This window comes from Urocitellus parryii, chromosome 2 (assembly GCF_045843805.1).
Source record: "Urocitellus parryii isolate mUroPar1 chromosome 2, mUroPar1.hap1, whole genome shotgun sequence".
In the NCBI taxonomy this organism is placed as follows: domain Eukaryota; kingdom Metazoa; phylum Chordata; class Mammalia; order Rodentia; family Sciuridae; genus Urocitellus; species Urocitellus parryii.
Window position 1 is genome coordinate 95,450,951 of NC_135532.1, and position 23,515 is coordinate 95,474,465.

At 37.3% G+C, this 23,515-nt stretch overlaps 2 protein-coding genes and 1 non-coding gene across 3 annotated transcripts in view; 2 read left to right on the top strand and 1 right to left on the bottom strand.

The window, feature by feature from the left end:
* Window positions 1-14,816, top strand: part of Col6a6 (collagen type VI alpha 6 chain) — a 110,003-nt gene extending 95,187 nt beyond the window's left edge. Inside the window, exons 34-36 of the mRNA XM_026384010.2 lie at window positions 1,773-2,444; window positions 4,349-4,442; window positions 14,624-14,816. Coding sequence (XP_026239795.2) covers window positions 1,773-2,444; window positions 4,349-4,442; window positions 14,624-14,816 — 959 coding nt within the window. The remainder of the gene's footprint in view (window positions 1-1,772; window positions 2,445-4,348; window positions 4,443-14,623) is intronic.
* On the top strand, window positions 13,571-13,643 carry Trnav-cac (transfer RNA valine (anticodon CAC)). The gene has a single exon. It is a non-coding gene; the product is annotated as a tRNA-Val (tRNA).
* A 4,017-nt stretch (window positions 14,817-18,833) lies between the features above and the next one.
* Pik3r4 (phosphoinositide-3-kinase regulatory subunit 4) overlaps window positions 18,834-23,515 on the bottom strand; it is a 72,723-nt gene continuing 68,041 nt past the window's right edge. The window contains exons 18-21 of the mRNA XM_026383898.2: window positions 22,378-22,478; window positions 21,213-21,301; window positions 20,829-20,937; window positions 18,834-19,353 (exon numbers count right to left, since the gene is read on the bottom strand). Coding sequence (XP_026239683.1) covers window positions 19,183-19,353; window positions 20,829-20,937; window positions 21,213-21,301; window positions 22,378-22,478 — 470 coding nt within the window. The 3' untranslated portion in view covers window positions 18,834-19,182. The remainder of the gene's footprint in view (window positions 19,354-20,828; window positions 20,938-21,212; window positions 21,302-22,377; window positions 22,479-23,515) is intronic.

The following is a 23,515-nucleotide window of genomic DNA, read 5'->3' on the forward strand; positions in this document are numbered from 1 at the left end:
GGTTGGTTTAGACGCAGGCAGTCTTACTCAAAGCAATTAAGTGCTAAGCAGGCTATGGGGAGTTATACCCCACCCTATGTATTCTCAGTTGCACCTTCAAACACGTTGATTACAATAGTTACAACGTGCCACAGTCTTGTGCCGGTTCGTGCACAGTCAGAAGTTGCACATATGTGACTGGGGATGGGTTTTGGCTCCATTTCTTGGCTCCAGCCTTTGTTTTGTCTCTTAGGCACATGATGGAAGATATTTTGGCTGTCATTTCCTGCAATTAAAAAAACCCACAAAACTGAGCAAATGGGCAGCCTGCTGTCCCTGATTCTATAAACGGCCTTGTACACAGGTGACTTGTTTTGTCATCTGTTACATGGAGTCCATAAAATTTTCCTAAATTTCACTGGGGGACTCTGACTTGTGCAGCACCATCTTTACTGGGTCCTTACTGAGTGAAGTTAGGAAGTTGGCTACATCCCCTAGGATCTGCATTTCGGTCATTAATCTTTCATTGAATAGTTTTTATTTATGGTCCATCCCACGTCTAAATACCATCTGTCTACATACATGTTATGCTGTTTCTCTTTTTCTTTTCCTTTGATGTTTAAAGAGGGCATTCTTATCCTCAATCATTAACGTTATTGAAAAATGAGACAGAATGTCATCCCTGGCAAAGGATCTCTGGGTGGATCTGGTCCTAGTTGGGTCCAACCACCTAATTATGCAGAGAAACTGCAGAACTGAGGCCCAGCAGGGGCACAGCTGGACACACACAGCATGTTTCTTCCTGCAACAAGACCTATCTAGGCACCCCATCCCTTGGGCCAAGGAGCCTCCCCACTACTGTTTCACATGGCCTCATCTCTGATAATAAATCATGACTTCATATGTAGAAACTTCTGGTAATACTGGTGTGTCCTTTGGTAAAAAAAAAAAAAAAATGATTAACTCTTCTGGTCTCAATCTACTCTATAAAATTAGAAGATCAGTTGACTTCCAAGATCCTTCCATTACCAATTTACTTTATTCCTCTGAATAGTTGTTTTGGTTAAATTCAGTGAAATTGACTCTTTTCATTACCATGCATTCTTTTGTTAAATGAGATATGCATATTTAGAAAAATGACCTATTTTAGGGGAGCCCATCAATAAGCAATATTTATAGTCATTCATTTAACATGCATTACTCTTTTAACAAAAAAGCACTGTGGAGACATTAGGATGGGCTGTAGCTTTGTCCTTAAGTACATATGCAGAGATAGGCATGAAGTTGTGAACTCTTATTTAAATTGAAATAAAACACATGGCTTTTTAACTTTAAGCAGATTATTACTATTATTTTTTTTTTTGCATGGTAGAACAATCATAGTGAGAATGGTGATAAGGGCCACTGGTTTTAGCCTTTCAGTATCAACCAAGGACAATCAGAATCTTTCATATTATGCTACTATATACTCAAGATGCATGGGACAAATTGTCCACTTTAAGCTTTACAAACTCAACAGAGCCAAGATGAAACTTTTGTTGAAAGCAGCCTTATTAAAAAAAAATTCGATAGCATGAGTGAATGGAGTCTAAGGCACAGGTGGGTATAAAATCTGTACTTTCTGGAGATAGGTAGAAACTGTGTACTAGGAAATCCTGCTGTTGTTGGTATTCAAGCTGTTTCATAACTATTTTAACATCAAAGACTAGGCTGTTGCCACATGTTAAGATAATTGAGGTGTTATCTTTTTCTATCCACATCTACTTAGTAACCCTAAGTGACTTGGTTTGCAGATATCTGCAAGCCTGATGCTTCTTGTGACCAAGACAGACCACCCCCTGTACAGTCTTACGTCGATGCTGCTTTCCTGCTGGATGGCTCCCGGAATGTGGGACATGCTGAATTTGAAGACATAAGAAGCTTCCTGGGGACCCTGCTAGATCATTTTGAAATCACCCCAGAGCCAGAGACCTCTGTCACTGGAGACCGGGTGGCCCTACTGAGTCATGCCCCCCCTGACTTCCTACCCAACACTCAGAAGAGTCCTGTTAGAACTGAGTTCAACCTTACGACCTATAGCAGTAAGCGCCTCATGAAGAGGCACGTGGAACAATCGGTTCAACAGCTAAATGGAGATGCTTTTATTGGTCATGCCTTACGGTGGACTCTGGACAATGTCTTTTTAACCACACCCAATCTGAGAAGAAACAAAGTCATATTTGTGATATCTGCTGGGGAAACCAGTTACTTGGATGGGGAAATCTTAAAGAAAGAGTCCTTGAGAGCCAAATGTCAAGGGTATGCTCTATTTGTGCTTTCCCTTGGCCCTTCATGGAATGACAAGGAACTGGAAGAGCTAGCCAGCCACCCTTTGGACCACCACTTGATCCAGCTGGGCCGAATTCAGAAACCTGAGCACAGATATGGTGTGAAGTTTGTGAAGTCCTTTATAAACTCAATCAGGCGTAAGTCATGGAAATTGTTCTTTCCTACATGTTCAGAAATATACTTGGAATTCCCCAGTAAAAGGTTGATGGGCTAGCATGTATTATTGGAAACCTCTTGTCTATCTTCAAGGGCATTGCAAGGTCAGAAAGGAATTTATGTAATAATGGATGATGGAAGGGAGGCAACCTCTGATTCCTAAGCATTTAATTTTTTGGCTCATCCTTTTTATGCCTCTGGTTCCTATGGCGAAACAATCATAACAAGCAGCTGTTCACACATCTGTCTGCCTGGAGCAGTGCAGTCTGGGGGTGTGAAGTCACAGCCTGGACTCTAGCTACAAAGTGGAGCCCTTGCCATGTAACATTAGCACGCTGCCCTTTGATGGAAACTTTCATCCGTTAAACACACTGAAGGAGAAAGCCAAAGAAAAATTAGGCAATTCTTGGCTTTGCTTTCACAAGTTCTGAAGGCAAAGTCTGAAGTGTTAGGAGACACCATTTTACCTGTCAGAATGAAAAATACAGGCTTGCAAAACTTTCTTAGCCTTGTTAATGACTTTTTATGATGCCAAGAGTTAGTGTAACTGGTGCCCATAAGAAATAAACATGGGCTGTTATTCCTTGCAGTGAGCTTGCCTTGAAAACACATAGTCCGTTTTGAATGCAATAGGGTGGATTAAGAGAAACAGTGCCCTGATATGAGTCTGAAGGTTGAAAAGCACTCAGTGCAATTTCTCAATATTTTCAAGGTGAATGGTCCTGTGATCAAAAAATTGATCACATGGGCTAAAGAGCAGCCAGTTCTAGTGCAGCTCAAGCAAGGTCCTGGTTGTGTCTCCAACAGACTGGTCAAAGCTGTCAAGACACTGACTGATCAGTGCAGGGGGAGGTCTGAGGAGCCTTGGAGTGTGTCCATGGGGCTCATGTTATGTCTTGTGCCATTCACAGTGTGAATCTAGAACCAGCAGTACCAGCATCACCTGGGAGCTTATTAGAAATGCATATTTTAGACCCTACCACAGATATTCGGAACCAGAACTGCATTTCATCAAATTCCTCAGGTTTTCATATGCACGTTAAGATTTGAGAAACAATGGTGTGGGGGGCAAATGAGCTCCCAGAATGAAATGTATGTTGATGTATTCTGGAATAGGAAAGAGGAGCTAGAAAAGAATGGGACGAGAGGTCCTTCTGAAGAGGTACACAGTAAGGGTAGCATCACTGTCCTAGGACATTCAGTCTAGAGCACACAGTCCCTCCTGCAGGAGACAGTGAGGTATCACAGCCCAGTAAAAACCTGCTACTTACAAGGATCCTGCATCATCAGGAAGAGATTTAACTGTGTTTAACAAATGTATTCTATTTAATGCTTTCAGGAAAAAAATACATTTTTCAAGTTTCCTATAAAAATGGTTTTCAAGTTTTTAAATAATATGAGGCCTGCTTTATTGTCATGAAAAAACTGATACACTTCCAACTGAAATGAGTCATTATGAATTGCCCAAAATAGCACTGTATTATTAGTTTTATAAGTGACATAAAGACCATAAAGGGAATGTCCTTTTCCCTTTGCATTTTGATATTCTGCAGAAACAAATAAATATAAAAATAGTTCATATCAATTAAAGACTAGATCATTAGGAAGGACTCATGATATTTCAGATTCTCATGGATAACAATTTGAGCAGACAAGGGCATCTCACTGAAAACTTAGCTGAATTCACCAAAAATTCAGAAGAGATTTTCTAAGCTCAATTTTGGAAATTCCTCAGAGAAATCTGCTTTCATTTCCTAGGACCACCTTAGTTGGTATCTTTCTTGATAGTTATGGAAAACAGTGAAGTGACACTGTGTACAGAACAGCCTGCGGTAATGTTAATAGCCACGAAGGAGGGACTCTTCACAGCCTTTTTTGTTCCTAGGTGCAATCAACAAATATCCACCAATAAACTTGAAAGCAAAGTGCAACCGTCTCAGCTCTACAGATCCAACGCAGCCCCTGTGGCAGTTCCGAAGGTACTGTCTGCTTGGTGTGATTTGATAAATGAATAGGAACTTGCCCCTTTGTCCTCTGTCTTTTCCTGCTCCTCCTCTTCTTCCTCTCTTTACCCTCCCATTTTATTTGGATGAAAAATTTATTACTATGATATTAAAATATAATTCATAGGAACAAGAGAATTTTTTAAATGATCAGGTTAATCTGAAAAATAACCAAATAGAGATGTTTGGGGGTTTTGGTTGTTTGCTTTTTAATGGAGCCAGGGTTTCATGGTTCCTTAGAAATACCTGATTCTAGGCTGTAACAGGGAAGGTGCAATGGTAGCCTAGGGCAACTTATTGTGCCAGGAAGCAAGAAAATACAAAACAACTGACAGGGTCATGTGAAAAGGACAAATAAGTTGTCTTGTAAGGATTCCCACTGTTCTAATCTTGGGTAAAATGAATACCAGAAAGAGCAAGATGGTAATAAATTACAATATGCTGAACTCTTAAAACCCACAAGTCTATATAGGTTTCCAAAGAGGGGTGAAGAAGGGGAGAAAAAGCTCTTCTTTATATAAGAATACTGGCATATAAACATGGAGGAAATAGTTGAACTAGAAAAATCACTAGTTGTAACTTACAATGTTAATTATAAATGTAGAAACTGATGGCTCAGGGATGCTAAAACCATTCTATGACAGTTTTTTTTTTGAGGGGGGGCAAATATTTTAAAAGGCTAACAGAAGCACTCACAGATGACTTATTAATTACAAGGAGGAAAATGTGTCCTGGTATGGTGAGACCTGGCAGGACTCCCTAAAACCACGATCTGATACTGTGTGCCTCTTGTGGGATCAGTGCTCCGGAGGTTCCTGCTGGAAATGTGTGCGAATTTAAGCCTATTGAGAAGGTCACTGGACAACTTGCAGAATGTAGAATGTTCTTAAGGATACTTCACCTCGGGCTGGGGATGTGGCTCAAGCGGTAGCGCGCTCACCTGGCATGCGTGAGGCCCGGGTTCGATCCTCAGGACCACATACAAAGATGTTGTGTCCACCGAAAACTAAAAAATAAATATTAAAATTCTCTCTCTCTCTCTCTCTAAAAAAAAGAATGCTTCACCTATACTCTTTGTAGGTTTCATGTCATGAGAAACAGAGGGATATGGATGGGGTACTGTTCTAGAATAAGAGAGAATAAAGAGATGGAATAGTCAAATGTAATTGTATGAACCTTAATTGGATCCCAGATTTTAAAAAAAGAACTGATACAAATGATATTTGGCTGGCCAAGTATGTAACTCATTGGTAGAGCACTTGCCTAGCATGCACGAGCTCTGGGTTCAATCCAGTACTTCAGGAAAAAAGAAAAAGAAGAGACACATAAATAACATTTGGGGAACTGGAGAAATTTGAGTATGAAGAATATGTTGGGTGATGTTACTGAATTGTGTGGATTTCCTTGGATGTGATAATAGTACGATACTGTTTGGATACTGTTTGTATAAGAGAATGTCTTTGTTTTTGAAACAGGTATGCTTTTCTTTTAATGTTACTGTTATAGCCTACTTTTAGATGTTTTTTCTAAAGGGGAGTAGGATCATGTGTGTGTACACGCATGAGCACTAACACAGATATGGATGTACACATGCTCATATATAGTAGCAAGATGGCAATGGTGGAGAATCTAGGCAAAAAGCATGAAGCAATTTATAGTTTTGCTTTCTAATTTTCGGTGGACTTCACAATTTTGAAAATAAAAAAATAACTTATAGGACTGGGGATGTGGCTCAAGCGGTAGCGTGCTCACCTCGCATGCGTGCGGACGGGGTTCGATCCTCAGCACCACATACAAACAAAGATGTTGTGTCCGCCAAAAACTAGAAAATAAATATAAAAAAATTCTCTCTCTCTCTCTCTCTCTCTCTCTCTCTCTCTCAAAAATTTTAAAAAATAACTTATAAAACTCAATGGGTGAATAAACAGTAAGATACATCTGAAGAGAAACATAATAAACTAGGAAAAAGCTGAAGAAACTTCTTGGACTACAGAGATGATGACTCTAAGAGATTAAGAGAACAGAATGGAAAGGTCTAACCTATCTCTAAATGGAATTCTAGAAGGAAAAAAATAAAAATAATAAAGAGAAGACAATATTCAAGGACAAAAAGGAATGATCATTTTTCAGAATGATATGGGTGCACAGATAAAATGAAGACAAGCTATAACAGGTAGCATAAATAAAAAGAAAGCAACAATTAGATTTGGAATAGGGCACTGTCTTGGCAGAATGCCAAGAGAAAGAAAACTTAAAATCAGCCAAAAGAAAGACTAGATCTTCTACAAAGATAATTGGGCAGCAGCTGAATTATTAATAACAGCAACAGTGGAAACCACAAGACTACTGAGTATCTTTAAGGTAGCAGAAGAAAATTTTTGTCAATTTAGAAAAACTGCCTTTCAAAAAAATTTTTGACAACTAGGAAGAATATTTCAGATTTTAAAAATAAGTCTATCACAAAGAGCTTTACTAAAGGAAACTCTAAAGCATGTACATAGAGGGGAAAAAATGGCCACAGAAGGAAGAAGTAAGATGCAAGAAGTAATAGTGATAAAATTTGTCCATATTTAGGTAAATCTAGACAAATGTATTTTTATTTACTTATTTTATGGTGCTGGGGATCTAACTCGGAGGTCTCAAGCATGGTAGGCAAGTGCTCTAGCACTAAGTTAAACCCCCAGGACAACATATGTATTTTTAAATAATAGTAATGTTTAATTTGTGGGTTACCAAAAAGCTGTACTTGTTAACAAACATATGAATATAAAGCACTTGTCACCTAATGGTTTTAACAGAAGAAACAGTGGTAACTAAGACTATGAGCATCAAATTAAATATTTTTATTTACTAATTAAGTAGGAAAAAAGACAACAAATAATAAAATGATCTCTATTACCGAAAAAAGAAAAAAAAATGAAGCCTTGATCTTTAAGGAAAGAAAGGTAGTACTAAAAAAAGAAACAATAATTACATAAATCACAGGGAGGTAAACAGATACCAAGGGCTCTAGGTACTTGAACTGATGGTTAGGTTGTTGAAAAATTTTAGACTGTTTTAAAAATGCATTAAAGTTCGTCTATCAAAAATTCTTTTCTTTTTTTTAACACAGATTATTTATTTATTTATTTACATGAGCTCTATTACTATTATTTGGCCTTACAATTCTTAATACAAGAGGGGTTGGAGGGGAAGGGAGGGGGTATGGGGTTAGAAATGATGGTGGAATGCGATGGTCATTATTATTCAAAGTACATGTATGAAGACACAAATTGGGGTGAATATACTTTGTATACAACCAGAGATTTGAAAAATTGTGCTCTATATGTGTAATAAAAATTGTAATGTGAAAATAAAATAAAATAAAAATGCATTAAAATTTTTGAGGGCACACATGGAAAAATAGAAAGTAGCTAACTACCAAAAATATAGCAAGGGAAAATGGAATAAAAACAAAGACAAAAGTAAATATTTAAAAATAAAAAGCCAAGGAAGGGAAAAGATTAAAGGCAAGAAAGGACAGGTAGAGGGCACAAATGACCATTGGCATGACCAGTGGCAGAACCAAGTCCATTTAAATATATCAGTAATGACAATAAAAATATACACAAACATGCCAGTTACAATCAGTGATTGATAGACTTGATTTTTATTTTATTTTATTTTTTTTAAGAGAGAGAGAGAGTGAGAATTTTTTTAATATTTATTTTTTAGTTTTGGTGGACACAACATCTTTGTTTGTATGTGGTGCTGAGGGTCGAACCTGGGCCACAGGCATGCCAGGAGAGCACACTACCACTTGAGCCACATCCCCAGCCCCGATAGACTTGATTTAAAAACAATATCCAGCATGAACTGTTTTCAGAAGACACATCTACAACATAGGGAAATGGAAAGGTTGAAAGTAAAATGATGGGGAAAAAAATTCCAGGCACATGTTTATAAAAGCTGGAATAGCTATATTAATATCAGATTAAATATACTTCTAAGTAAAACCATTGTGTAGTAATTAAAGAGAGTCTGTATGTTGAGCAAAAGGAAGTCTAGCAGAGTAGAGGAAAAAGAACAGGGGAGGGGAGGGAGGACAGAAGGGAAAAGGGAGGGAAGAAGAAGGGATGGTGAACCAAGATCCAATTCCATGCATATATGATTATGTCGGGATGAACCCAACTACCATGTACAATAAGAAGGCTATAGATTTATATAATAACAATGATAATGATGATGATGATGATGATAATAATAGTAATAATAATAGAGTCTACATGATGGAAAAGTGTCTGATTCACAAGGAAGATCCTAAATTTATAAGAGGTTCATATAATAACCTTAAAATACACAAGGTAGAAATTGAAAAAACTATAGTAAGAAACTGCCATTGAACTATCATCAAAATGAAGATTTCAAAAGTACACAGACTTGATAGACATACATTTGTAAATACATACAAGATTTAAAATATCAAGCTTGATTTTATGAATACATATAGTACCTTTTACAAAAAAAATTAAACATGCATTCAAAGAAACACATGGAACATTAATAAGTGTTGAATGGGGGTGGAGAGTTGATGGGTGTTCATTGCAAGATTTTTAACTTATAAAGCAAGTGTCAACACATCTCTATGACTTGGTGTCATACAACCCACACAATGCAGTTAACTTAGAAATTAATAACTATTTTAAAGTTGATGCTTTTATACTAAAACCACATTTCTAAATAAATAACAGGACAAAAGAAATAATGAAAATTTAAAAGTACTTAGAACTGTTTAATATTCAAAATGCTGTGTCAAAATTTATGGGATACAGTCATGATTTAGGAACATATATAGTTTTAATTCCTATGTTAGAGAAAATTTTAAAACCCTAAAAGCTAATGATCTAAGCATTGGTCTTAAGATTTCATAGAAAAAAAAAACAGAGAAAGGAAAAGAAATAATGTAGTAAACATATTATTGTGTGTAATACAGTAAAAGTAGAACTTAATTTTTAAAATTAAGATATATCAAAAAGGGCAAAAGTTCTATTAAAACTGAATAGCATACATTAGAAATACTGAATAGTATAAATTAGAAATAAGTGAAATCAAGTAATTTTGAGTGTTTATTTTTGTGATAAGTCATTCTGTACTCACACACAGCCACAGACCACAAACAAGTGTGCCCCAGGCACCTGGCAAATGCCTTAGGCAGCATGCCTACTTCTGTTGTGTAGTGTGTAGCATGTGCACTTATGTGTGGAGATCAAGCCAGGCAGGCAATCCAGAAGCCCCAGCTCTGGCCTCTCTGAGAGGCGTCTGCCTGCAATCTCTTGCTCACCTCCTGGGGAGAGTTGTCCAGGGGAACTGTCCAGCAGCAAATACTGCCTGAATTCAAGCCTAAAACAAGCCTGTTTGCCTCAATCTAGGAGGAGCAGAGCGCCCCCTGCTGCAGGTGCCTGGCAGCTCAGAAGAGGGAAATGGAGTGAGTGAGGCCACATCTTTACATGGAGGATGTCTTAAAGCTGTATAAAAGCAGGGCTGAGGCAGATGTGGCAGAGCTACAAGCTGGCTAGTTTTGTGGGCTGTGCACTTGCAAAGGGCCTGGGTGCTCAGTAGGGTCTGAATTTGGGATTTAGTGCTCTCCAGTCACTATTAATGTTATTTTGGAATTTGTGTTTTGTATTGGGGTCCAAATGGACACAATGGCAAATGGCACACAGTGGCAAATGGGGACTTGGAGCCTCAGTCTACTTACCACCCCATTTTCTGCTGCCTCCTGGCTCCCTGGGTCTGCCCTACCTCCCCCTTCTTGGTGAGGGACCCAGGCACACAAAAGAGTGGGGACCGGGAAGGCAGTGGCCATCTGCTCCAAGTTAGTGATGCCACAATACATTTGTCATTGCTTTCCTCCATGTAAGCACCCAGTACATTCCAGGAAGGAGGTGGTGATATTCTTGGGGATCACCCCTCTGCTGAGGGTTAGGACAGACAGCTGAGGGAAGATGAGATGCCTGGCTCAATTTCCAGACCAACTGTCTAGAGGCTGGTGAGAGGAGGAATCTGACAGTTGGCTTCACAGGCCAACTCATAGGGAACTGGACTTTTAAAGGTAAATAAAAATTTTCCACGGCAGGTTGGACAGAGACAACAGAGGAAAAAAAAATTATTTTCAGTTTTTCTAAACTGGAGGCTCAAATTTGCATTTTGTATTGAGCTCCAAGTGTGATGCAGCCAGCCATGACTGCAAGGGCATATGCCAGAGTCAACCCACACAATTAAAAGGCATTTCTGGAAACCACTCCACCATGCTCTCTGTTTGAAGAGCAATATGAGTAGGAAGAGAAGACTCACAGCAATTTTGGACAGGAAGTTTCTAACCCCTTCTCTACAATGCCTTAGATACACAGGAGGCTCAGCTTCTCCTGTGATTCTGAAATGATGAAATGGCTGGGGTATCAAGAATTGAGAAGTAAAATCTGTTCCACGTTTCAACATTGGTGAACTCCCCGATGGTATAATAGACCAGGACTCCCCAGGCCTTCTTTTAAATGACCAAAGACTCTCATAAAAGGTAATGAGTCACCCAGCTGCTCCTGAAACTTGCTAGTTGAGTCATTTAAGAGAAGTGAAGCAGAACTGAACAGAGGATTGTGGGGGACAAAAATGCCTGTTAGGCAAGAGGTCTGGCCGCCCTCCGAATGACCTGCCTAGGAATTGGATCATTCTGTTGTGAGATTTTGAGGAAAATGCATAAGAAGCTGGTTCTTATCAGATGGAAAAGAGTTAACCACAAGCTACCAGGGAGACAGATGGCCAGAGGTTAAGATTGCAGGGTAGCTCTTGTATAAGCACTTAGAACCGGCTCAGAGACAATAAGACAGAAAGCCACCTGTTTATTGCTTTATCCAGTCAGGGAAGCATTTGTGCCAGATTCTAAAGCAGTGACAAGCTAGAGCCAGAGTAAGTGAATTATAAAAATGGACACAGTCACCAATGCCATATGAATAACACATCTGTTGCAATTCGGCTTTTCTAAGTATGTTTTATGGACATACAAAACATATATTAAGGTAAAAATAATTTTGGAAGTAGAAGCAATCTTGTCTATATTTTCTACTCCAATGCAGCAAGTCAATTATGTAGCACAGCTCACTCCTGATTATCTGCATAGATGGAGGAATCTGTTTTTCACAGAGAACTGAAATCTATAATTAGTTCCATCCACCTCCCCCCTTTTTATTTAGAATTTGCCACATCTTTCTTTCAATGGTTTTTAGTGGAGCTGAGCACAAGATGCAAAATGAATCAACTATTTCATCCTTATTTCTTTGTCTTGACTAGCTAATGATGGAATCACCAATCAGCACAGAATTTTCTGAACATTAGAGAGTAGAAAAAAAGAGAAATAAAACTGGGAAATAAATGGTATTTATCAAATGCTTAGGGATTGCAAATGCCTACTATAAGACAAGGTATAGAAATTCAAAGGTAGGATGTTTTAATGTTCGATCCCTTTTGAGAATAAAAATATTTGAGAAGGGGAAAATAGCAATGTCATGCTTTGAGGAGTTGCAAATTCACAATTTTTTCTTAACAAAGATGGAAGATGACGACAAACATAATTAAATTTTCCATAAAAAGAAAAATAAAAAGGAAAGGTAGGAGGGAGATGGTGGAAGAGAACAAAATAAGATAATCAATTCATGAAAACCATGGCTTATGACACAAGAATGCCTTCTCCATGATCGGTGGTGCCATATTCTGTGTATATAGACAATCATGACTGAGCATTTGAATTCATAACTGAGTCTGGAAATTAATAATACAGTGAAGGATAAAAATGGGAGAGTGTGTGAAGAAGTTGTGTTCACGATAAAATTTAGCTATGGCTACTGTTCTTAAGTTGGATCATCTTAGTACATCTCGACACTGACAGAAGTGAACTGAAATGCACTTTGTGATTTGAGTTTCAGAAGCCAGACACATAGTATCTAGTGCTTGGCAGTTTGGTGGGGGTGTGTCAGGGAACACGAATGGCATGGTTCTGCTATTCTGAGGGTTTCCTTCACCTATAACTCTGTTTATAGATGAGGGAGAGTGCACATTCATATGTTCATGCATATGTAAAAAAGCAAAATGATTTTAGTTCAAATTTGTTATATATTTTCCCACTGTGCTCATTTCCTAAGTACTGATGTTTTGTGAGGTCAGATTTTATAGCTAGTGAAAGCAGAAAGAATGGATCACCATGAATATTGCCACTGTTCTGATCAACATTTGGAAGTTCTCTTGAATTGTCCCTTGACCACAATTCAGCTAGTAGCTGAAGTTTATCAACATCAATGAACCTCTCTCTTCTCATGTCACCAGTCTCTCACATTCATTCTCCAAATATTTATGAGGAGCCTGCCATTCTGTAACCATATCCAGGTGCTTTCATAACATTTACTATTTCACTCTCTATTCCAGGTATTTCAGTAGTTCTCCATACTGTCCTAAATTAAAACCTAGTTCAGTGAAAGTAACATTGGACTCTTACTTTCAGCAAAGTTGGGATTTGGGGGCATGGTGGCATATGCCTATAATCCCAGCGGCTTGGGAGGCTGAGGCAAGAGGAGCTCGAATTCAAAACCAGCCACAGCTAAAGCAAGGCACTAAGCAACTCAGAGAGACCCTATCTCTAAATAAAATATAAAAAAAGCTGGGGATGTGGCTTAGTGGTTGAGTGCCCCCAGGTTCAATCCCTGGTACCAAAAAAAAAAAAAAAAAAGGAAAATAAAAAGTTGGGATATAGCTCAGCTCTGTCACTGACCTTCACCTCCATGCACTATAACCAACAGAGCCCCAAGGTAAGGGACTTCGATTGTTGATCACAAAAACATGCATTATTTTTCATTTCCACTTCATATCTGAAGAAACAAGGATTAGTCTAGTTAAATGATTTGCCCAGACTGCTCAGCTTGTAAGTAGAGGTCCTGGATTACATTTTTTGGACCCATGGCTCTTTCTACTATATCCCTTAAATTGTTTGTCTGAATGGCTCTTTTCTTGCACTGTACAATACAGTGGCCACTAGTTATATATGGCTATTTAGAGCAATTAAGATTATATGAATTAGAAGCTGGGGTTGTAGCTCAGTGGTAGAGCGCTTGCCTCACATGCATGAGGCCCTGGGTTCAATCCTCAGCACCACATAAAAATAAATACAAAAATAAAGATATTGTATCTATCTACAACTGAAAAAATATTTTAAAAAAGATTTTATGAATTAGAAAATTCAGTTCTTCAGTCACACTGTCTCAAGTGTGCAATAGCTATATGTGGCTGGTGACTGCCATACTGGCCAGGGCAGATTATAAGACATTTCTATCTGTGCAGAAAGTTGTATGGGCAGGTTTGAATTTCTAGCTGCCACTTGGCCCCTACAATTCTCCAACTACTTTACCTGGAATTCAAGGCATTCTAGAGTCTGACTCCCACTCTCCTCTGTTGTTGGGTTATTCATGACTCCCAATCAGGCTCTTTATGTATCTACCAGACTGGGCTCTCTTTCTCCCACTATAGCTAACACAGAGCCTTACACAGAGGTGAAAATAAATATTTGGAGGGATAGATGGGTGGACAGGAGGAAGAAATGTAGGGAAGAGAGGAAAGAAGTGTGTGGCATATAGTCATGTTTTCATCAGATGCTTTTTGATGATTTCTGTGAACAGATAAGGTTTCACAAAACTCACTTTCTGTTTGGGTAAACAGAACATGAATAAGTTTATAAGTAAATAAAAATTAAGATAGTGTTATGAAGAAAATAAAAACATGCTGTGCTGGGTGACTGAAAGTGGGGAAGGAACTGGGAAAATGATAAATGTGGTGGTCTCTGATGAGGGACCATTTGAACCCAAATCTGAAGAATGAGACCCACCATATGAAGGTCTGGGTGGAACATGTTCCATACAGAAGAAATGCTGCTACCAAAATTATACTTTTGCATACTTCAGCTTGTGATATATGGGCCAGTGTAAATCCCCAGTTTAATAATCTTTTTAAAATTACCCTGGAGGAAGGATGCAATAAGGAAATGAGTACAACAATTAATTTAGGAAAAAAAGATTAATATGGAGTCTATTAAAGTTGAAGTGGCATTTATCTTCTACGATGTTCTCTTCCTTGTTGTATAGCTTTGTTCCTGGACCACAGAAAACTGTCCTCAAAGAAGATGCATTACAGCGGACAAAATTCTTCCAAGATAAGAAATATCTTTCAAGAGTAGTGAGAGGTGGTAGAGATGATGCTATTCGGAATTTTCCCAGGAGCACATCCCATACTTCTAAAAATGGAAGGAGAATGACAAAACCTACTCCCAAAAGATAATACATTCAAGAAAGTGCTCAAATAATTTAGCATGGTAAGACTTGGACTTAAATAATAACTAAATCTACTCCAGAACTCTGGCAACTTTTATTTGGATATCTGCCTACCAGAAGTCCATTCTGGTGGGATGAACAAGCCACAGGTTGTAGATTATCAGGTAACTTGACTCTCCATACTCACTGGTATTAAGATATATCTTACCATTTATTTGACCATTCCTGACAGTTCTAGCACTCTAAGACTGATATGTTTAACAACTGTTATCATTAGAAAAAGGAAGAATGAAAGAAGTACTTTGGAAAGTGTAATGGAGATATACTTTAAAGGTAAATTTTACATAGTGTATATGTGTGTACATGAGCCAATGCTAATACTTTTGATTGCAGATTTCTCAATCCATTTACTGCAAACCAAGCCTTCTTTCTTAATTCAGCACTGTTTAATGCTCATCTATTTAACCAATTTTTTTTAACATTTGGTACAAATTGAATAACATTTACCCAGAGACTGATGCTGTTTGTATATCATATTTTTGGATATTTGACCTTTCGTTATTTTTCCACTTAAAACACATCCTATTTCTGTGTGGAATGATTACTACTCAAATGGGTTTATACTAAAAGTTTGTCTTTCATCTTCTGCAGTTGTTTGTTTGGACTGGTGAGAAACAGAGGGGTATTTTCTCCAGCTCTAAATCCTCCTAAACCCACTGAGGAACTCATTAATTCTCCTAGAACATAAATTATTGCTTTTCAGTTGGATGCTCTATCTTCATTATAAAACTTCCTGCTAAGCCATTTTGATGGATTTCCAGTCGTTCTTCCTTGTTATGGTCACTTATTAATTTTCATTAATCCTTGTATGCTTTAGAGAAGAAGGGTAAAGACAACTGGTTATGGGTAAGGTTCTGAATTACTTCTGGTACTTATTGAGTCAATAATGAACAGCACCAAAACAGGATTGGCAAAACTCTGAAAAGAGCTTTAAATAGATATTGAGTTTGAAAAAGGTAAGAAAATCTTTAAAACTTCAATCTAAAAATCCATATCGGTTGAAGAAATCCAAGAGATCAGAGTAAATCAGAGCAGGAAAACATCTTCAAAGTGCCTAGTCTCTAGTATCATTCTCTGATGACTTTGTTTCCTTATCCCCATTCAATTTCATCTCTTATGATGAAATTTTCAACAACTAAACACCCAAGTAGCACTGTTTATTTAGACTCAATATTCAGACCTTACCTCAGTCTAAGAGCTGGTTCCACAGCTGGTAGCAATGACCCTGCTAGGCAGAATATCACTGTTTTTAGTAAGGGAGGGAAACTGCACAGATATGAGATAACTGATACCAAGACCAGCAGGGTCCATTCAGATTTTCTTTTCTATACCTCTTTTATAATGCCTGAAACGAAAAGCCATCTGTAGTATTTTTTGAAGCACTTCTGCCATCTCTACTCAGGCAACTCTACGGAGATAGCTCCCACATCTTCAGAGGAGCAAGAAGTCCAAGGAGTTAAATGTCGCACTAATACTCAGGTAACAGAGAAGAATAAAACACATCAGGTTTCTTCGTCCATCCTAAATGGTGCTTTGGGGTTCAGGAAAAATTTTTTTTCCATTACCGGAAATTGATGAATAATATTTAAGAGGCATTTTAATAACAGGAACTTTTCTAATTAAGTTTGGATTAAGTACAAACACCTTTATTCTGTTTATTATTGGAAATACTTTGGAAATGTATTTTTTTTCCTGTGTTCATAAGTAAAGTACACCAAACAAATATTTTCTTGTGATTGAGATTGTTTTTTAGCATTTTGGGTCATATTTTTAATCATTAATAGGTGAGGAATCAGAAGTATTCTACAAAAAGAAGTTCCTTTTTAATAACTCCTAATCTTGGCATTTCCATGATTTACCTTTCTCCTAAAGTGAAAAACAGCAAAAATTAAGTGCATGTTAATAAAGTGCTGTTGTGGTGCATCTTGGCTTAGAAATGCAAATTGATTGTAAGGGACCAGCCTCCCATTATCTCTGCACTGAGCTGTGAGTCAAACTTGATTTAAAAACCACAGCAACAACAAAGGGAGATCAGTAGAGGAAAGGGACTAAAGGGTGGGTGGTTGGGAGGGAGGGAAGAAGTGCTGGAGAGTGATATAGGCCAAATTACATTGTTAAATTATGTATTGTGTGCATGTATGAACATCTAACAATAAATCCTATCAGTCTGTACAACTATAATGCATCAATTTAAAAAAAAAGTGGGGAAAGAAACAGAGGTCAAAAAGGTATGTCAAGGGTAGGGAGGGGAATGAGAATAGGAAAGACAGTAGAATGACTCAGACACAACTTTCCCATGTTCACATATGACTACACCACAGTGAATCTGCACATCATATTCAACCACAAGAATGGGATCCTAATTAGAATAAGTTATACTCCATGTATGTATAAGATGTCAAAATACATTCTACTGTCATGTATATCTGAAAATAATTTTAAAAAGGGATATAATTGAACATGCTATGGATTATAATACTTAGTAATAATTCAACCAATTTTTTTTAAAAAAGTAGCATTATTTGGGGAATTGAGGAGAGAAGAATGACAATGGGAAAAAAGGATCATATTCCTGTCAGCCCATTCACTGTTTTCTCAGCATTTCCCACATTTATTAGTCTAATGGCTTACCTAATAGCTTCTGGCCTAAAGCCTCTTATCCATGTGAAATTCATGTATCAAAAAATTTTCCCCAACCTGTGAAGACTCTAAATCTGACTTAAAACCTAGAAACCCTGTAAATATGGTCTTAAAAATTTTTTTGTTTTAGTTGTCAATGGATCTTTAGATTTTATTTATTTATTTATATGCAGTGCTGAGGATTGAACCCAGGGCCTCACACATGCCTGGCAGGTACTCTACACTGAGCCATAACCCCAGCCCCCGCCCCCCAGTAAATATGGTCTTAACAGACTTAAAGGGAAACTGAGGCAACACACCACGACAATGCCAATACTAAGGATACAGACTACTACCCCAGTAAACTAGGGGTACCGTCAGAGTTAATCACTCCTGACTTTTTTCAAGTGACTGGCATTTTCCAACAATTCTGTTGTTATCTGTTTAAAAATTAAGTTATTGAATTGAAAATCTAGTTATATATGCTTTGTAAACTGTTACATACTAAAGCTGAATTATATAATTAAAGAAATATAGCTGGGTGTGGTAGCACATGCCTATAATCTCAGCTACTTGGGAGGCTAAGGCAGGAGGGTCATGAGTTTGAGGCCAGCCTGGGCAAGAGGAAGACCATGTCTCAAAATAACAATGATAATGATTACAGAAAAATAGAAAATTGTTTAGTGTATTTCTTAACAAGTAGTGTTTTGCACCAAACTCAGAATCTACTGAATGTTTTTATACTCATGTATCTAAAACTCAAATATTTTCAACACCATGAACCATTCTGTAAATAGATAAGAATAAAATGTGGAAAATTAGGTTTGCATACAAACTGTAACCCATTACCTTTAAGGGTTTTATCTTAGTGGGAAAGGTCTTTTGAAAATACAAATTTCTGGCATGTTTTTCACTTGATCTTTTTTTTTGTCAAGGTATTTAATAAATAATCTTCGCTGGATAATGCAAGCTGGTAGACCAAGCTACAGAATTTATGGTAGAGCTTATAAAAAATAATGATCGTGGCCAAGAAGACTCAATTTTTCCAGAGCTAATACATCAGAAATTAATTTTACAGTGTTAAATACCTAATAAGGCAGACTGTAAAACAAAGGAAGAAAGATCAGAGAGCAGAGAAGAATACAGTTCTGAGTGTCCAAAGATTTGGACCCAAGGCCTAGTTCTGTCTCTGTTTCCTTGTGACACCAAGTTCATTTATTCAGTTCAGAATAAGTGCTGTTAGAGAGATTTCCCTTGCTTATGATTACTATTTAAAACACCACCCAAAAAACAAACCAAAAATTATTGGGATGCTTGAGTAAAGTTTAGTTTGAATAGCATTTTTTAATAGCAAAAATGTGTTTATAATAGCTTACAACCATCTTTTTCAATACAAAATAAACATCATATTCATCTTTGCATTTTACATTTCTCATCTCTATGACATATACAACAAAAAGTCTAAGACACTGTTGTCTGGCTAACTCTTGAAGAAAGGTGCACAAGTAAACTAGCCATGTCAACTTTGTTAACCACCTTGGGTGTGATTTGTTTAGTTTTGAAATAATAATATAGGCATGATTTTAAAAATTAAGCAAATGAATTTGTTCTCGCTTCTGTTTTCTAGAAATACATTTTCTTTTGAATAACTGTACATTTAAAACTTTATTACAATTCACATGAGTCAGTAGACTTTATTTCCACACCTTCACAATCCCATCTCGAGAGGCAGTCACAATGAAGCCCTGTGTGGTCTGGAAAGTGGCAACATCCGTGATAATGTCATGATGTCCCACAGGCAGAGACTCTGGGCCCCTTCGAGGGGTGTCATCACTTGGTCCTACTTTCTGCTTATTCTGAATTTCCTGTTTGATAGTTAGAAATCAAGGAGAGAGCCAGAGTTAAATCCACACCACCTTCTGCCTCTTATCAGAATTCTTTCTAGGATAAGTTGTTGATTTGAAGTTAACACCTCATGTAAAGTAGTCACACTCTCACACTGAACAAAAAGAGCAAAAGGAAAGAGTCCAAAATGACATGCTGGGTTTCCAGCCACTGGAGTGCATGAGTAGCCATGTACAAATATGGAACACTTACAAATGGCCAACAGTCTGGGCCTATTAATTTTTATTAACATCAAATGTAAAAAAGGGAAAGAGTATAAATTGGGAGAAGTAAAAATGACCAAAACATAGAAGTAAATATATATCTAATGTTCTAGCATTTCTACAGCTCCTCATTTTTTGTCATGAAGGAAGTGCTTACCTGGCCAAGGCACTTTCAGATAAATCACATTTGAAATTTCTAAGCAAAGGACACAAGTTTAGAGTCCTAACAGTGAGATTTGAGTTTACTACTAGGTTGTTTACTACCTGTGACTCAGAAAAATTTCTTAACTTCAATGTCCCTAAATTTGTCTTTTGTAAAAGTAAATAATAAAAGTACTTGTTATGTTTCTCAGACCTTAACTTTGTTTTTTTTTTTTTTTTAAAGAGAGAGTGAGAGAGGGGGGAGAGAGAGAGAGAATTTTTAATATTTATTTTTTAGTTCTGGGCGGACACAACATCTTTTTTGGTATGTGGTGCTGAGGATTGAACCCAGGCCGCACGCATGCCAGGCGAGCGCGCTACCGCTTGAGCCACATCCCCAGCCCCAAGACCTTAACTTTGTAAAGTATCTACTTTTCATTTTGAGCTATATACTTATATGTGGTTTATGCTTATTATTCCTTAATAAATTAATTTATAAAAATACAAAAAATCCAAGAGAAAATAAATCATATTTCTTTTTTTTTTCTAATTTATTTTCAGGTTCCACAAATATACTAGTCTCCTAATTTTCTTTATTTGTGTGACTATATATGTTGACATTGTTTAAAATGTCATATCATTATGTTAGTTAGGAGTATGATAAATTCCACATACATCTAAACTCTAGGGCTTCACTATATCCAGTAATTTATTTTTTTATTTATTTTTTATTGGTTGTTCACAACATTACAAAGCTCTTGACATATCATATTTCATACATTAGATTGAAGTGGGTTATGAACTCCCAATTTTACCCCAAATGCAGATTGCAGAATCACATCGGTTACACATCCACAATTTTACATAATGCCCTATTAGTAATTGTTGTATTCTGCTACCTTTCCTATCCCCTACTATCCCCGTTCCCCTTCCCTCATATCTTCTCTCTCTACCCCATCTACTGTAATTCATTTCTCCCCTTGTTTATTTTCCCATATTTCTTATATTTAAAAAAGTTATTGCCAGACTTGACCAAACCCAATTTTGTGTCTACAAAAGTTAAAAAGAAAGAAAAATAAAAAGTAACGTACCTGAACAACCTCAGTGCCTTCTATTATTTTCCTGTAATAGGACACAGATGGGGAACTTGTACTTCCTGCCACAATATAGGACCTTTCTGGGTAAGCCAAGTCCCAAAACCTAGGGAAGAGGAAATAAATAGGGAAAATCTTCACGAGATAATAGGAAGAACTAATACTCATTGGCTTACATTCATCAATGCATTGTTTATACTGTGATTAGAAAAAGATTTTTCTAGAATCAATAATATAACATTAATTATAATAGAGTACTAATTGTTGCCCTTGTAATGTGCTGATAGTTTAAAACATTAAATTGTCACCAGTATCTGTAATAACACCTTTCATAAACCAATGTACTCATCCGTCTTTTTAAGAATTTTTTTGATACTATACCTTATTTTCATGTCTGAGCCAGCTGTTAGCAGGATAGGATTTCCATCAGCAGGACTGCAGTAGATACCATGGACACTATGAGGAGAAGGCTTAAAAGAAGCAAAGATGGCGTGTCAAATAAAAGACATCAGTGCCTTCCACTAATGGAATACTATTTCTAGAGGCAAGTTAACTGCTGATAGTTCTATAGTCACACTTGGTTACCAGAGGATATGAGAAATGAGTTATATAAGTTAAATCTACTTTTTTGGGACTTTGAAGTATAGTTGCTTTGTATTGTTCTGAACAGAGAGGTGCAGCCTGTTCAGTTTTCTAAAATTTTCTCTTTAGGACCACCTTGAGCAAGACCACAGTTAAAGGGAAAAAAATCTTTCCTACAGGGAGGGAAAGGGCTAAGGATGGAACTCAGTTGGCAAAGCATGTGCCTAGCACATGGGAGGCTCTGGGTCTGATCCCCAGCACCACCAAAAAAATAAAATAAAATAAAAATCCTACCTTTTGCCCCAATGAAGTACCCTGGCAACATGATTGTGACTATTAAAAACAAAAGTACAGATGTTTCTTGATTTATGTGAGGGTTATGTCCAAATAAACTTATTGTAAGTTGAAAATACAGTTAATACACCTATCTTCAAGTATTAGTTATTTACCGTTGTGATCTGACCAGGAGCTATGGCTCACTGCCCAGCATCACAAGAGTGTATTGGACCACATACCTGTTAGCCCAATAAAAGATCAAAATTTCAAATATGGTTTCTAATGAATGTCTATCACTTCTACACTACCACTATAAAGTAAAAAAATCATTTGGTCAAACCATGGTTAAGTCAGGATCCTCATATGTAAGATGGTCATATTCCATTTTTTCATAACCTAAACTTGAATCCAGGATTTGCCTAATTAACCCAAGTCTACACTGTAGTTCTAAAGAGATACTACAAACTTTATATAATTAGCAACCAAAACATTCAGTAAAGCAGACACAAGCAAGTTTAAGGAATTAGAAAATATGCATGCAGCAATGGCCACATGATACTTGATGTTATTAAAAACTCAAATTTTAATCATAACCCCAAAGCCCAATAGATCCCTTGTTTGCTAAAATACCTGAAAGTGCTTAGGATGTAAGCAATAATATCCTTTACAGTTAGAACTGGAGACAAACCTGTGATTCAGAAAGTGGTGGTGCACTGCTGGCCCAGAGAGTAAATCTTCTGTCACCAGTCTCCATGTCCCACATAGATACTTCATTGTTCCCCTGAACAGCTGAGAGAGACAAAGGCCAGAACTGTTAGACCAGAAGGATCTCACACTCAGAGCTTTCACATCGTGGTACGTAGAGCAATTTTTTCCCAACCTATAAGAAATACTGACTAACACTTTTAAATAACACCATGAACCCATCACCATATTGGGTGGGTGTAGTTAACAAGTTTTTAATAGCCTAACAATAAATATTTACTGGTCTCCAACCTGGTGAAAAGAATTATAGGGCAGAAAGACAAATCACATAGAGATCCAGCCCTCAAGAAACCTATGTTTTTTGTTTAAGTTTGTGAGTTTCTCCAGAAGTGGAGAAAAAAAAGGATATATGGAAAATAAGAAGACAATGGCAAATAAACAAGTAAGAAAGTGTAAGCTCCACCTGAATGCAGGGAATTTAAAAAATCACATCTGGTGGGTGAGAATCCAGGTCCCATCATGGACAGAATATTTTAATAGGGACTAAAAAGGCAGATATACTACTTTAGCAAGAAAGAACTAAATGGGAGGGGGGGGGAATCCGTGGGCTATTTTGGAGAAAGATGAATAAAGAGAAACATGAGTTATAACTGGAGCATATCTGTGACAGATCACAAAAATTGGAAACTCGAAGGCCTAAGAGAGAAATTATCCCTTAGGATTGTGATGCAGGGGGACTGACAATATACCAGGCTTCATTTGCTTAGAGCAATGAACCAAGATGATCTTTCTGGTTTTGAATATGAAAGAAGGAGACATTAGCTAAAGGAGTACAGCAACAGAAGTGGGAAACTGCAAAGAAACAGAAGAGCCTCCAGAGGGAATATGGTCCTGCTGCTAACATGATTTTGGCCCACAAAACCCACTTCAGATTTCTGGTTTCCAGAATTGTTAGGAAATAAAACTGTGTTATGTCAAGCCACAGAGTTTGTGGTAACTTGTTATAGCAGTCACAGAAAACTAACATATGCCCATAAGGAGCCCCGAGGGAATAGAGACCAGTTACCCCAACCTGGTTGTTTCCCTCACCTCCAAATAACTGTTCCTCTCAAAATGGTTTT